The sequence below is a fragment of the Dromaius novaehollandiae genome, chromosome 19, assembly GCF_036370855.1.
Source record: "Dromaius novaehollandiae isolate bDroNov1 chromosome 19, bDroNov1.hap1, whole genome shotgun sequence".
NCBI classification, from domain to species: Eukaryota; Metazoa; Chordata; class Aves; order Casuariiformes; family Dromaiidae; genus Dromaius; species Dromaius novaehollandiae.
In genome coordinates, this window is record NC_088116.1 from 4,906,349 (window position 1) to 4,921,023 (window position 14,675).

Here is a 14,675-nt window from a genome sequence, read left to right on the forward strand (position 1 = left end):
CCCTGTAAATGAACTGGCTTCAGACAGTATTTCATCTAATAGTGTGAGCAGTTGAGGGCACTGTCTATGTAAATATATTAATTGCTTCTCTTTAAGGACAGTGAATGTTTCAGTACCTTACTAAATGCAGAAAAATTATAGGATGTATTGATGAAAATCACTTTCACAAGCTTTCTATTTCTTTGCTTTCCAATTTTCCCAATAATTTGCTGCTGACCCCTCCAGCATACCACCACTGTTCAGCTACAGTGACTCATATAAATGTTCTCTGACCACAGCCTTTTGACACGTCACAGGCCAAGCACGATGGCTCTCTCTGGCAAAGGGCTGTGCATTCTGGCCCGATTTTGCAGAAGAGCTTTAACACATCTGTACTTCAAGTGCAGTCACAGGAACAGTGCAAAAGTTCAGACTTAAACTCATGCTTTAAAACTCTGTTGGCTTAAGGATACCTGCATATGCACCCTGCCTGTACTTGCACATTAAAGGCTGTTAAGTCTTAGTGCTTTACTGATACATAACAAAGAAAGAAGATAAAACAATTTACCTTTTCCTGCCCAACACAGTTGCACCGGTCCAGCACTACAATACTGGGCCAGTTATAAGTTGGTATAAGACAAATTTTCTTATCCTTGGTTCCTTCCTGTCGAGACACTTTTGTGAGGAGGTAGAAGTCCCTCCTATTCTTTTCTCTCTTTCCACAGTTCCTGTCTGTAGTTTAGAACATCTGCCTATTTTCTCTCTCAGATAGTTTTCCTGATTCTCTGTGTATATCCAGCTAGATGGACTTGCAACATCAGATTTCCTTCCTCTTGTTGTTGCTGTCAAAGTCAAGAACAAAAACTTTCTGATATCAAGATTATTGTTATACATTATTATACATCTGACCTTTGAAATATACATTCTCTATAACCACCATCTCTTACTTTGTGCAAAGTTCATCTGTTATCTAAATAAATGTCAAATTTGGGATCTTGTTAAGCCTTTAGCCTCAATAACAGTAACTCTGAATTCTGGAGTTTACTCAAACACTGTAAGAGTAACATTTATTTCATTGATTTTGACTATCCAACCTTTAAAATTTCATAGAATATATTTGTTCCTGTGTTATGAGAAAAGAGTAACAAGCCCACAATTTTTACATCCCAAGACCACTCATTATTTTGTATTCTTTCTTTGGGTCACCATTTATTTATTTCCTTTCCAAGCAAGTTTCTTCATAGGAGCATACTCCTGTGTTCTTGATTTTTATTGCTCTTTTATGAGTCCTTCTCCAGTTTCATAATAGTTTAGTTGGTTAGCTTTTGAGGCTGGGAAATCATGAAATCAGCGCCTGTAGCTTCTCACACAAATACTTTTGAAAATATGGAAAGAAAATCTAAAAGCAAGCAGAACGTATTAAATCCCCTGTTTGGGATGTCGAATGACAGCCATTTTTGTAGAGGTGCTTTTGCTGTTTTCATATAATCAACAGAATACCCACTCTCACTGGCCACTTGCACCAACTTGCTAAGGTTAGTGAAGCTCCCGTCAGCTAATGATGCAAATGCCAATCTTCTTCCCAAGATTCCTGGGAAACACCGTCCTTCATGCCATAATGACAGCTGATGATTCAGAGGAGAATGCAGTATCTTTGATGAAAATGCATGAGAGCAATTTGAAAGACTAAAAGAAACAGCTCAAAACTGGAAAATCTGCACTAAAAAGGGCTCTCTCCCTTACAGCAAGCTCTGAACTGTGGGAAAGTCTCAAGTTATTTCCTCTTTTTTAAAAAACAACTATGCGAAGTGTTTCTCATACTTCATGAGACAGCCTACATGGAAATATTTAGCCAGATAAATTTAAACCAAGTACTAAATAGCCATTTTCTTGCAGATTAATATTAAAGATAACCATGTAGACATGAGTTTAAACAACAAACAGTTTATTTAGCATACTTAATGAATCCTTCCACACAGTAATCTCCTAAGTCCTTTGACCTTTTTCCATAAATGCCTGTTCTTATGAATGAGGTGCTCTAATTCTGTGCTTGTAAGTACCAACACAGGCAACTAGAATAATCTTCTAAAAACAAAATACAATTACACTGACTTTGGAAGTGACTCCTTCAATGCCTCAGAGTCTTCTGGCTCATAATAAGGTTCCAAAATGGGTTTTAATTTGACTTCTTCTGGTAATTTTTGTGTCTCTTCTCTCCTGCTTCCATCCCTTAAAAGCGGAACCAATGTTTTCCAGTTTTTCCCTGAAACTAAAAAGGAAAGGAATGGTTGATTTTTTCCCCTCCACAGAAACAGAAGAAAGTATACCAGTGGTTTGAATAGGAAGCTGATGAAAAAAGAAAGAAGCAGGAAGAAAGGGCTCTATGGGTTTTTTTTTCCCCCATATTGTCCCACAAGTTTTCCATATCTGAGCCAGCAAGCACAGCAGAGATTGATTTTAGGGTTGAACAATTCTGTGCTAGGTGCTGAGCTCCCAAACTAAAGAGTCTGGGGCCTCCAAGGTAGCTTCTTAGATATCTGGCTGCCTTTATACACTGCTTTACTCCTCAGGATTTACTCTTATCTGCCTTCCAAAATCTACAATCAGAATAAAGAATCCATGAGGCTTTTATTCCAAATAGAACTGCTAAGTGAATAATGAGTCCACTTAGTCCTTTACATTTTGCATTGATCAAAAAAGCCATTAACTTAGCTACAGCCATCATCACTAGTTAAACTGACTGCCCTCTAAAAATTAATCTGTGCTGCTTCCGTCATCAGTGTGTAGTCCATTCCAGGATCTATGTCCCTGAAACCCTCACCTCGACCAGCCTTAATAGAGCAGCTGGGATTTCTTTTGAGGTCCCCAGAGCACCCAGGGTCTTCGTTGATTATGCCCAGATTAGTATTCCACGTTGACCAGTTCACTTCATCAACTCTGGGGAGAGAATGACAAAAGCAATATGTGTTCTAAGGATCAACAGACAACTTCAGGATGAGTTTATATCTCATATTGCCACCTCTCAGGCTTCAAATCTGACCAAGGAAACAAACTAAGCTGACTACAGCAGACAGTGTCTACACATCACTGTTCAGAGGAGCGCCCCAAAGGAAAAGTTCTGCTTCCCATTACCATTTTCAAATACTTCAGTGTTGTTTGTCTGTAAAAGATTGTTCATTTGCCATACAAACAGATTACCTAAAGCACCATCTGTAATCATCTTGGCCATCAGGCGTGATCCCCACCAAAACTCGCTTCCCAGATCGGAACGAGCGCCTCAAACAGTTCAAGTAGCTGTTTTCAATATCCAAGATTGTAATGGCTCTCTACCAGGTAAAAGAAAGAGCAGCACTGAGAAGTTGCTGTTTCAAGTCATACAAATCCTGAATTCTGCCTTTATAAAAGAAACCTTCAGCTTTTATCATTATCATCATCTTAGAGCAAGCATCATATCCATCACTAAATCATTACCTCTACAAACGTGCCATTTAAAATGTTGAATTATTGCCCTGTGGTTAGAACTATGAAGTTCCCTTTCTTACCCAAAACAAAAGCTGATATGGCTTTGTATGAGACTCTGGAAAGATTTTCTTTTTTTTCCCCCTATATAATCCCTGTCTTCATACTCTGATCAGGATTTTCCATCATCAAAAGCCCAAATAACTCTGTCTAATTACAAAAGTACTTCTCTTCTTAAATTCTGAACATCTGTGGAACACTAGGAACATCTGCTCAGGCAAAACATTAAACATGCATGGAAAAGGAACCAGTTTACTTTTTTTTTTTTTTTTTTTTTTTTTTTTTTTGGATCTGTTTAGGTGAATCAGAAATAAGGAGAAACCTGTTATTTAGAAATAAGCCAGTTCCTACAAATTCTCTGTGAAATTTCTTATCATTCCCCACTCCCTATTTCTAGGATAGCGCCTCACGGAACCAAAATACCTGGAGTTTCCAGATGCTCTTGCTCTCCTGTGCAATTTTGCTCACAGTTTCCCCCATCAGTGCAATGAGCATGTTGAGCAGGAGGATGTATGTAAGGATGACATAGAGAACCAAAAGGATGACAAACACAGACTTGAACCTGTAGTTCTCAGTGAACTCCAGGTCCCCCATCCCAATAGTGAACTTGAAAAGCTCCAAGCAGGTATAATACAGACTATTATAGGATGTGCGGCCTCGTTTCAGATGGCAACACCGGGTAGAGTCAGAGCTATTGGTATCTTGTCCCTCATTGTCATCTTCAATTAAAGTCACCACAGCTGTTGCAAAAAAGGAACCATATAGGCAAGATGAAAACACAATCTGACATCATAATTCTACTGCAATGAAAACAAGCATCAAGGCATAAGGTAAGACAGAATATCTTTATGGGTCATTGTCCCCAGTTATAGTTACAAAATTCCTCTATAAGATATTCCCCACAGCTGATACCCTCTCAGAATGTGTTGTCTCAGTTTTCTCTGTATAGAACAAGATGAGTGTTTTTTTCATTCAGCTTTGCTAAGCAGCTTGAGGTCTGAGGATAAAAGCGCTACAGAACTGCTGTACATTGTTATTCTGAAGACATTTTTGTAATGAGGTTAATTGGTTAGTTTTTAGTTGAAAACAAAAAAATCTAAGTCACTTGACAATATAACTTTCTGCAACTTTAAGATAACAAAAAGTAACTCCAAGTATGGTATTACCTGTGGAAAATCCCAAGAGGAATACTAGGTAGACAAACATGAAGCGACATAAATCTCTGAGGATCATCTGCAACATGGAAACAGAACATTTTTATATTCCCCAAACTTGAATATAAACTGCAACAAATATATGCAGAAAATACTGCTTCAGCTCAAGAAGGCATTTGCTGTGAACTTGCTGTTCGTCCATTAAACTGTTGTTTATCCAGATGAGGCTAATACAGAAAGTATTTTTCTCCATTATTCATGCAACACTTTACACACATATGCATGCCAAATAGTTTCATCTTTGTGAATATAAACCACATTAAGACAGTTGTCTCTTTGTTCCTCTCTTGGGCTAGTTGGTTAAATCCTACATAGAGTTTTATTAGTCTGCTACTGCCTCTTAGCTAATTGCTCTGTTTTGTAATGTTCTAAATATTCCTAAGGAAACTTCCAGCTGGTAGAAAGCTGTGCTATTTCATGCTAGACAAAATCTGCACTGTTCTCAGTCTTCTTACATCCATTTCTACCCAAATGTAGAGTTATTTTGAAGCATCGCAGGTAATACAGTGTATCAGGACTGTTATAAAGTGCATGGATGAGAAACAGGTGTTTTTTGTACATGACAAAATGTGACCTCTTTGATCAGAAAATAATGGCTGAGTGTAGTTGACTGATATGAGCCTTCCTAACAGCATCCTGGAGGTATATATTGCCACTTCTCTCCTGAGGCTGTTGGCAAGAGTTTCCTGACCTGAGCACTCAGCTGGCCTCACTACCCACTCACTGGACTGACCTTTGCAATCATGACAGAGTAAATGCCCATCTGCTGGAAGCCACGGGTGTAGTACAGCATGTTAGCCCAGCCCAGAGCCAAGGAGAAGACCACGGAGGCCACGTAGAGTTCCTGGCCACAGAAGTACAGCACCACAGAGCTCAGGAGGAGCAGGGAGTGAACAAAGCTGAAAGACAGGCGCAGTCTGAATGCAGAGTGCTGAGTCAGCCACAGGTGGTGTGAATGGAGTACCATGTGCATGCAGCAGAATCAGGGATTCTCCAAAGCACACTTGGAGCCTTGGCAGACAATTCCTCTCTTCCCTTCACTCTTTCCCTTCTAGAAATCCTACAGTTTCTTTTGCAAACTCCTCAGTTTCCCGCATACAAATTTCTGTAGTCTCATTCTTGTTCTTCCTTGTGACTGGAGGGAAGCCAATTCCCTGAAGACACACTCATTTCTTTCACACTCCCTTTCTTTCCATGGACCACTGTACCATCCCATGAAGTTGCCCTGTTTAGTTGCCATCTAGCTGGGAAGGCAAAGGGTTTAAATTACAGAGAGGCAAAGCTCCCTCTAGGAATAGGAGGACTCCTGCACATCCAGTGCTCACACTGGATTGCAAGTCAGTTAAGATGGAGATCTATTCCCAGCTCTGCTGCATGACCCAGTTACTGAACTTCTCAGCACTTCATTTGCTTTACCTCCAAAGGACGTTACTGATCCACACCCACTTTTTCGAGTGCTACGACATCCACTGCCAAGTGTTTTGTAAGAGCCCAGGAAATTATAGCAAAGCTTCTACCTGTTAGAACTGGCTTCAGCCAAAGCTACGGGTATCACACACTCCTCTGTTTCATGCTGAAATGTGATCAAAAATATTGGAGCTTACAAAAGAACCTCACTGTAGCTGTCAACTATCAGCGTCTTGAATGATGGGCGCCTCTGCACGAAATACTGTATCTGAAAAAAAATGGGAATGAATACCAAATTTGCATCCTAGGAGGGAGTAAATATCCCATGTGAATGCACCAGCAAGACCCTGGACTGGGTACCTATACAGTATTTCACAAGAATAGCTGAAGAATGACACTGGTGCAATGTCCACTGAGGACTCTTGATAGCACTAGGTCTCTCGGACACCTGGGGCCTCTTTTGAAGGCAGCAACCTGTTCAGTCAGTGGACCCATCAGAGAACCCATGATCTCACCATATTCACTGTACACTCTTCACTGGCTGCCAAGAGAAAGCAAGCTGACCTTAAGCTAAGATAGGTAATCTTGAATGTAGACCTAGCTATTTGTAATGTGCCATTCTTAAGCTTTGGCCAGACTGATATCTACCCAGATGCCTCCTTGACTTCTCAGGGTCTTCTTTTTCATCCAATAGGTAAAACTGTACCTGAGAGCTTATTAGTAATCTGAAAGCTCCTGCTAAGACAAAGGAAAAAAATTGTAGCTTTTGACTAAGATGTGGATTATCCTAGCAATCTTTTCTAATGAAAGGGAAAGGTGATTTTGGGTCTCACCTACACCTATCCAAACAGCACAAAGGAAAAGTTTCAAATATCTTACCCCTCTGAAAAAAAAATAGAGACCTCCCAGTACACTCAGGATCTCTCCAGTCACTCGAAAATATTCCCCAGTGCTGTGACCAAATCTGAAGGGAGGCTGTGTAAGACAGGAACATAGAGATGTTCAGCAGAGCTGGAGATAGGAAAGACCTGTCCTTGCCAGCAGCTGAAAGCAACTACATTTCCTGAGGAATAGGTTAAGTTTCTAAATGTGCTGCAGAAAGGGAGCAGGGCTGGGAAGCAAGCAGGGTAAAAATCTCCCTCCTACCTTTAGGAAAGAAGCAAAACTGACATTGGGGGCACACAATCAAATGGGAGGCAGATCTGGGATATCATACACTGGATGGTTCCCCTGATATGCGAGAGGAGTGACATACCTTTCCCTCCTTCTGCACAGGTCTGTAGTAGGCAGCTGTAGTGAGGATGATGATGTGTATGGCATAGACAAAGAAGTTGAAGTAAAATAAATGTTTGACAAACCGGTCCCACTTGTCTTGCAGCAGCCTGTTGAGGGGTTCCACCAGCAGCATCTCATGCCGGTTCTGTTTGGAATGACAAAGAGGAGAACCTTGACAAGATCAGTATCTACTGGGCTTTGAAAACAGCAAATGATATTCATCTTCAGCAAATGTTCCCTCTAATACCTTTCAACTCAGGAAATGAGATTGCTGTTTTATAGAAATGAGGCAAATTGACTTGTCCACACAGGTATGCTGAGTTGGGAGCAGAGCTAGGGACAGCTGGAACAGTTCCAGCTACCCAGTCTCCTGCTCTAGCCACTAGAAGCTCTTCACAGGAGGAGGAGGCAGGAAAGAGGAAGAAATGGCAGGGAGTGACACAGACCCCAGAGAAGGATGGCAAGAGTCTGCAACCCTCCTGTGCATAACCAGCATAACTCCAAATCCCTTGGAGGGAGTATTCCTGGGGGAATACAGACTGCACTGAGTGACATTAGCATACCACACACTCTGCCAGAAAGGGAAGATCTTCAAAAAGATGCATCATGTGGAATACAGAGCTCTTCCCTAGCAGTCCCCCAACCCATGAAGAAAATGCCAAGGAGATGCATACTCACTGGTGTTTCACTGCTGTAGGCAATGATCTCAAGCACTGAATTTTTCTCACATGTGTCTATACAAGACAGGTCATAAAGAGATGAGTGGACAGGTCCGTAGGCCCATTCAGTGAACTTTCTAGACAAGTGTCTGCACTCAGGATCTTTGATCTCTCGTCTGAGGATGTAAGCGAAAATCTAATTGCAAAAGAATAATACAACCAACATTTCAGTGCTAATGGAGTTTAAGTTCTTCAGTATCTCCATGAGAGGGCAGGGCTAATTTCTCCCTAGTTTAACTGTGCTGAAGTCAACTTACTGGAGGACTGCAGAGACCAAAGGCTGAACTAAACAATATCAATTTTCTCATTGGTTTCTGGGGCACGAAAAACAAGAATATGGCAGGAAGCCCATCTCTTTGCTCTCTGCCACTTATATTGTGCCACTATATCCGTTTCAGAACGGAAAGAGAAATGCAGAGATATTAGTCACGCATCTCTCGGTTTGCGCTTATGGTGAACAGGAATTGTCAGAAGGCAAGTTTTACCAGCCAGTCAAAAGTACAATGCCTTTAGTAGCTCAGATAACAGCCAAGACCTGCTTTCTGCTTCCACCTTGGTTGGCACACGTGTACCGGTGGTACATGCACAATGCCAGCTGGGCCTCCACAGACACACACTTCATAGCCTTCAGGACTCTGCAGTTCCGCATGTGAAACTGCAGCATCAATTCCTATGAACTAAAAGGCCCATGCAACAAGCAGTCATAAAATCTGTCCTACATAAATGTTTTACAGGTACTCTATAATTTGATGCAGCGTTGGGACAGTGATACACACGTGCCCACCTACCCCTATCTTTCCTGTTTTGGCTGCCAGAGTTAACGGTGTCAGCCCTTTCTTGTTGGTGAGTTCTTCTAGCTTCAAGATCGGGTTAATTTTGGCACCAAAGATCAGTATGTTATTGTACATCTTGGTAACAAACTTGGTGTTATCCTTAGTGTTATCCGCGATCTCCACCAGCGTGTGCAGGACTGTATTGCCCATGGAGTCCTCAGCAGTGATGCTGGCTGCCTGGTAGGGGTTCTCAAGGAGGAATTTCACAATGCAGAGCTGGTTGGTGCAGGCAGCCAGGGACAGAGGCAGCTCCCCTATGGGTAAGCAATGGGAATGAATGGTCAGAAAGCCCAGCACACGTGCAAGCATTACTTCACATGCATAAATGAAAAGGAGACCATGCTGTTTTCATCTTCCACCAGCAGGAGAAAGAGGTGAGTTTTTCTGTCTGATACAGCACCAGCTCTTGAGATAGCTGTTAGAATTGCATTTTATTTGGTTTAACTGAAACTTAAGCACCACGGAATCATGGCTGCCTATAAAAGCACTAAAAGGAGGGCGTGCAGAAGGTTACAACCTTTCAAAGATGATGGACCTCAGTAAACAAACGGATGTAGGCAGCAAGCTGACACTAAACAGCTGTGTAAACCCCACAGGTTTCTTTATAATTGTAGCTTTTATGAGTAAGTATTTGGACTAAGTAGTGGATTAGCCCACTTGGTACCTGTGGGTTTCCACTCCCACATAAACAGTATTATCTGAATAGCTTTGCACCGAGGATAATGATATGGATAACTCAATCAATAAAGCACATACTGTGCTCAATCCTACCGAAATAAAAGCCAGGTTTCCCTTTGATTTTCCTGAAAAACTCCCCACAGGCTCTTGCATGAACATCTGCTCCATTCTGGACCAAGAGCTTCACCAGGTACATGTTCCTTCGTTCAATAGCAATGTGAAGTGCAGTCTGGCCTACAGAGACACTCATCAGACACAGAAATCTATAACACGTAACGCAGACTGACAGCTTTCAGGCACAATTCATTCAGCTCCTTGTAAGAGGGTGGAACTGAGAGCTCTGCACACTGAAAAGTTCTAAAATTAAACAAGTCAGATGGCACAGACAGCAAATGCAAGTTCCCCAAACCTGCTGATAAATCAGCATGTATCAGAAAGGGCACAATATTGCACCTGTCTAACCAAATACTGCCCTGCCATGAACGCATTGACTGTTAATCAGATGTTGGCACTTTGGGATGCTGCATCCCCAGAAGGCCTCATGCAGAAGCCTGTTCCAGAGCCCTGTTTATCCCTACCTTCAGTCTCATCAGCAAGTGTTCATTGCATTGCCTGTTTCTCTTACCCTTGTAGTAGTTGTCAGTATACTCAGCGTTAACAAACTCTTTCAGAGTTCCAGTTTTCTTTGCAATTTCCAGTAGCAGTGGAATGGTGTCATTTTTGCCATCATGCAGATTCAACATGGCTTTCAATAAGCATGTTTTCCCAGTTTCTGGTTCTGTAACACAGAAGATTACAGATATATGGAAGTGACTACAAACCTACCATGAGTCCCAGGCATGCAGGAGTTCCTGAGGATCTTTTGAAAAGACAAGAAAATCCATTTGGGGTTTCCACAGAAAAATTCTTGAACTTTTCTAAACTCTCTTTCAACCTGACAATCAAGGGGTTGCCCAATTAATGGGAGAAGCACTGGCAATTAGAGGTCCTTCTACAGCTACTTTAACACAATAATGGGTTTTTTTTTTTTTTCATCTCAGTAGCACTACTGGAAGAAGACAAGGGCAACTGAAGATAAATGACACTAAAAAGTACCTTTGAATTCATCATCTGTGAGATGCTTCAAGGTCCTATTAAGATAGATTAGCAGATCATCCAGGTCACTTGTGTTGCCTTGGGCTACAGCATCAAAAATCCTTCTGCGATCATAGAATTTGAAAGCTTTTTCTGAGCAGCCTGTGATGGAATCAGTAGATAGGAGCCTAGCAAGGGTAAATTTCAGTTACTTAAAGACTGGTATTAAGCAGAACTTTTACAAACAAGCAGATTACTATGCTTTATTTGCTTGTTTGAAGTAGCAAGCACTACTGGTGCATGGGTCTGCAAAGTCTACAAGATCATAAAGTCTGCAGGCAACTGTTCCGATAAAATTCTGTTTCTGTTGCTGAAAAGTTGAGAACAATATTTAAAGAAGCACTGAAGTCTGACAGTAACTACAGGCCTGGGAGCCAGGCACTCTCACATTCTCATTCAGAATTATTCGCTGAACAGTCTCAAGTAAATTACTAAGGCCTGTCACCAATTATTGGGTGAGACATCCATTGGCCGAATTTTCACAGAGATGCCAAGGGCCAACAACAATTATCACTTTTACCTGTAACAGCAGGGTATTAGTTAATGTGACAGGATAGTCTCCTTACTGTGGCACTGAAAATAACAGAACTGAATACCAGGCACGCTAATGTGGGGAGAATACATGCTGCATGAAGATACACAGCCTAAAGCTGTCAAACCGCATTCATTACAACCAAATCTTACAAGGTGAACTTACTTGTGAAGTTTCCCCCTCTCCAAATTGACATGGAATTTGACGACAGAAGGTGCCATCAGCTGATCCATCTGGTAAAGGGAGTCCATGGGTGCCATATCCTTGTCACTATCCCCCATCACAAACCGCCCACGTCTTGCAAAGATGTTGCTTTTGGGTGGCTGCACCTTGGTGTTGGGGGTACCCTGGAGGCTGTCAGGCGTTTCCAGCAGGGAGTCCTCCCCATCCGTGTGTTCATCTGCCACTTCAGATTCTTCCACGTCAGAACTGCCAAACTTCTTCATCTTCCCAAGAATGGAAGACATGACAAGCAGGCAGTCTGCGAGGAACCACACAGACACCTTGAGTCAGCACATTACAAGGCTGTGAGTCCCCTTTTTCCTAGGGCTACTCTCCGGAAACAGCAGGGAACAAATTGGTTGCTGTCATCCCAGAAGCGAGACAGACAGACACAGTCACGATGCCTAGAGTTGGAGCAGTTTGGCAGGTGATTATTCCCACACTGTTTGTTGCTCCCCATTGCCTTTACCCATTTCAGAACAGAGAGAGCAAACCAGAATGGCCCTGAGCCCCCCAGGCTGCAGAGCTGGCCACCTTTGCTTAAACTAGGGCCTCCTCCTCCTCCAATATAGTCCTGCCATTGCTGTTAAACCCTGAACAACCTCCAACCCAGAACAACCCCTGCTTTTCTTCTCTATTTGCTAACTCTTTTGTGCCACAAGATATTTTCAAGAATATATTTGGCATATGAAAAAAAGTGATGGAGAGTTTTGTGCCATAACAATATCTCAGTGATGCTGTGCACAAAGGGTTTCCTGCATGTAGGAAAATTATCACCTAATGACTTTACCAGAGTTACAACAGTACTAGATGAAAATTGGGCTGTATGATTCTTGGGAGATTAGTGTCACCTCAGACATGAGACACAGAAACAGAAAGGAAAACGTTACCACAGATAAGAGATCCTGGTAAGACCACAGCTCTGATCTTGTCTGATTTACAACCACAAAGAATTTGAAAGAAGTTAACAAATATACAATAATGAAGACAAGAGCAGAGATTTTTTTTGCTTTCTTAGCAAACTGTTTTAAACAGCCAGACATTGATATTTATACCACTGAATGCAAAATATTCTGGAAGTCCAGCAATGGAGACAGCAACAACATCGTATTTGAACTGCTGTGTACCTGGCTTTTAGAGGGTGCTAAACAGCCTTAGCAAAGTACTCCAAAATCATAGCTTGCTTTGGAAATCTTACTGCTTTGAACACAGGGATGTTACAAAATCTTGAAAAGGCCTTCAATTATAAACCAATTGCAGTGGTCAGTAATCTTCTCTATATCCACTGTGAAAGCAATGTCACAAATATGTTTCCCAGCTGTTTCTCTTCACAAAAATATTCTGAGGAAATGTCGATAAACCTACATATTACTCTACAACCAGATTTGCAGTTCTATGGGACTAATTAATATTTACACTAAGGCACAATTACATTTTCCTGTGCAAGTATGATGGGAATGAGACTTCTGTCATACATTTGCATTTTCTATAATTTTGAATAACGTATATGGAATGAAAACATCAATTTACAAACTTGCACATTTAGACTAACTGGAAGCAAATCAGCATAATATAGATGAAATACTAACAACAACAGTTTAACTTATTGTGACCTCAAACCTTTCATGTTCTTTGCATCCTAAGAGACACTCTGAAAGAATAACATAGTATCTTATTATCTTAATTATTCTATAAATAAGAAATTATCTATAGAAAAATACTTTCATTTGGAATTTGATATTAAAAATACTGAAGAACAATTAATTTAGGGAAGAAGTTATAAAAATAGATTTATTAAAAGTCTGAAAACAGCCATATATAATTTTCTTTATTTTTTTTTCCTCAATTAAATTAGTGTGGATCAGGCCAAAAATGTTGAGAGAGATTGCTGTGGACAATTGAATCATTTATTTTCCATGAAATAGGTGCAATAAGAGCATAAGCAGAAATGATTTGTCCTTGGCTCCCTGGCAATTTGCTCAGTTTTGTTTTAGTCACTACATGTGCTTTTGTTTCTAAAGCCTGTTGGTAACATCTTTGATAATAAAGAAAAAGTCGCTTTTCCTCATGAGTATGAATTTGCAAGGGAAATAACCTTCAAAATTCTGTGGAAAGATTATTAAAAAAAGATTCTCTAACCTGAAAAAATGCATAACCTATTTGGACTCTTTGAATCCTATGTACAAAGTTTGACCTGTAAAATGAGATATAAGGAAATACTATTGTTGAGAGTATCTAACTGAACCACAACTAATGATAAACACCAAAGAGAGCTTACAAACAACCAACAAGCATGCTATTCAAATATACATGAAAAACTTACAAATATTGCAAAAAATCCTGTCTTCTGCAAAATATTCCAGTCTCAGTAAGCACCCTCTGATCTATAGGAATTTGGTGCCACAGATTCCTTCTCCTAGGTGCCCGGACCAAAAAGACCTCACAGTTTGCTTCTCCACTTCATTTGTCTGCAAAATTGTTCTATGTGCTGATGATTTTTCGAATCAAGGGAAGTTCACTAGAAGAACAGGGAATACAGTAATAAAATCATCAAGAACAATTCTGGAAGCAGAAACATCAGTAGCTACTACTCCCAGGGGTTTAGCAAAGCTTTTTACAAGAATTGCAATATGTTGTTGTTGTTGTTTCTTTCCCCCCTAATTGCATTTAGTAATGGACATTCCTCTTCAGATTTCCTCTTTGAAAATTCACTCATGCTGCAAAAAAAAAAACCCCAAATCACCAAACAACGCAATTGTTTCTGTGGATCAGAGTTCCATTTCGCTTTGCAAAACTTTCTGAAATATGCTACAGCTCTTCTCTGAGCTCTTTCACCTTTTCTGGAGGCTCTTGGCAGCTGCCATAAAACCTCGCCAAGTATCTTAAAGATAAATTGATTCTGAGCAAAGTTAAAGAACCATCTGATCACAGAAGATCCTAAGGCCACTCTATCATTCCATGTTCCTGCTATGTTTTAAATAAAAATATACACGTAACAGTTTTAAATGTTAGCATCATCAGGAAAAAAAATATCTAATCCAGGCTGGTTTTAATCCCCTGAAAAATAAGAATGATGTCAAATATTGTTAAATATACCATTATATAGGATCTCTCTGCCAAAGACTAGGCTGGAGAGACAGCTTTTCCAGCAAGCTGAGCTGGT

The 14,675-nt window shown here is 40.7% G+C and overlaps 1 protein-coding gene across 1 annotated transcript; it reads right to left on the reverse strand.

The window, feature by feature from the left end:
• Window positions 1-1,921: 1,921 nt before the first annotated feature.
• TRPV1 (transient receptor potential cation channel subfamily V member 1) lies at window positions 1,922-14,594 on the reverse strand. Its single transcript, XM_026101374.2, has 16 exons — window positions 13,836-14,594; window positions 11,456-11,771; window positions 10,720-10,886; window positions 10,250-10,402; window positions 9,718-9,858; window positions 8,902-9,200; window positions 8,073-8,249; window positions 7,375-7,539; window positions 6,999-7,094; window positions 6,317-6,387; window positions 5,446-5,611; window positions 4,665-4,731; window positions 3,922-4,238; window positions 3,178-3,305; window positions 2,801-2,916; window positions 1,922-2,248 (listed from the first exon to the last, which is right to left on the reverse strand). The coding sequence occupies exons 2-16, from the start codon at window positions 11,755-11,757 to the stop codon at window positions 2,082-2,084; spliced, it is 2,532 nt and encodes an 843-aa protein (XP_025957159.1). The 5' UTR covers window positions 11,758-11,771; window positions 13,836-14,594; the 3' UTR covers window positions 1,922-2,081.
• Between the last annotated feature and the right edge of the window lie 81 nt (window positions 14,595-14,675).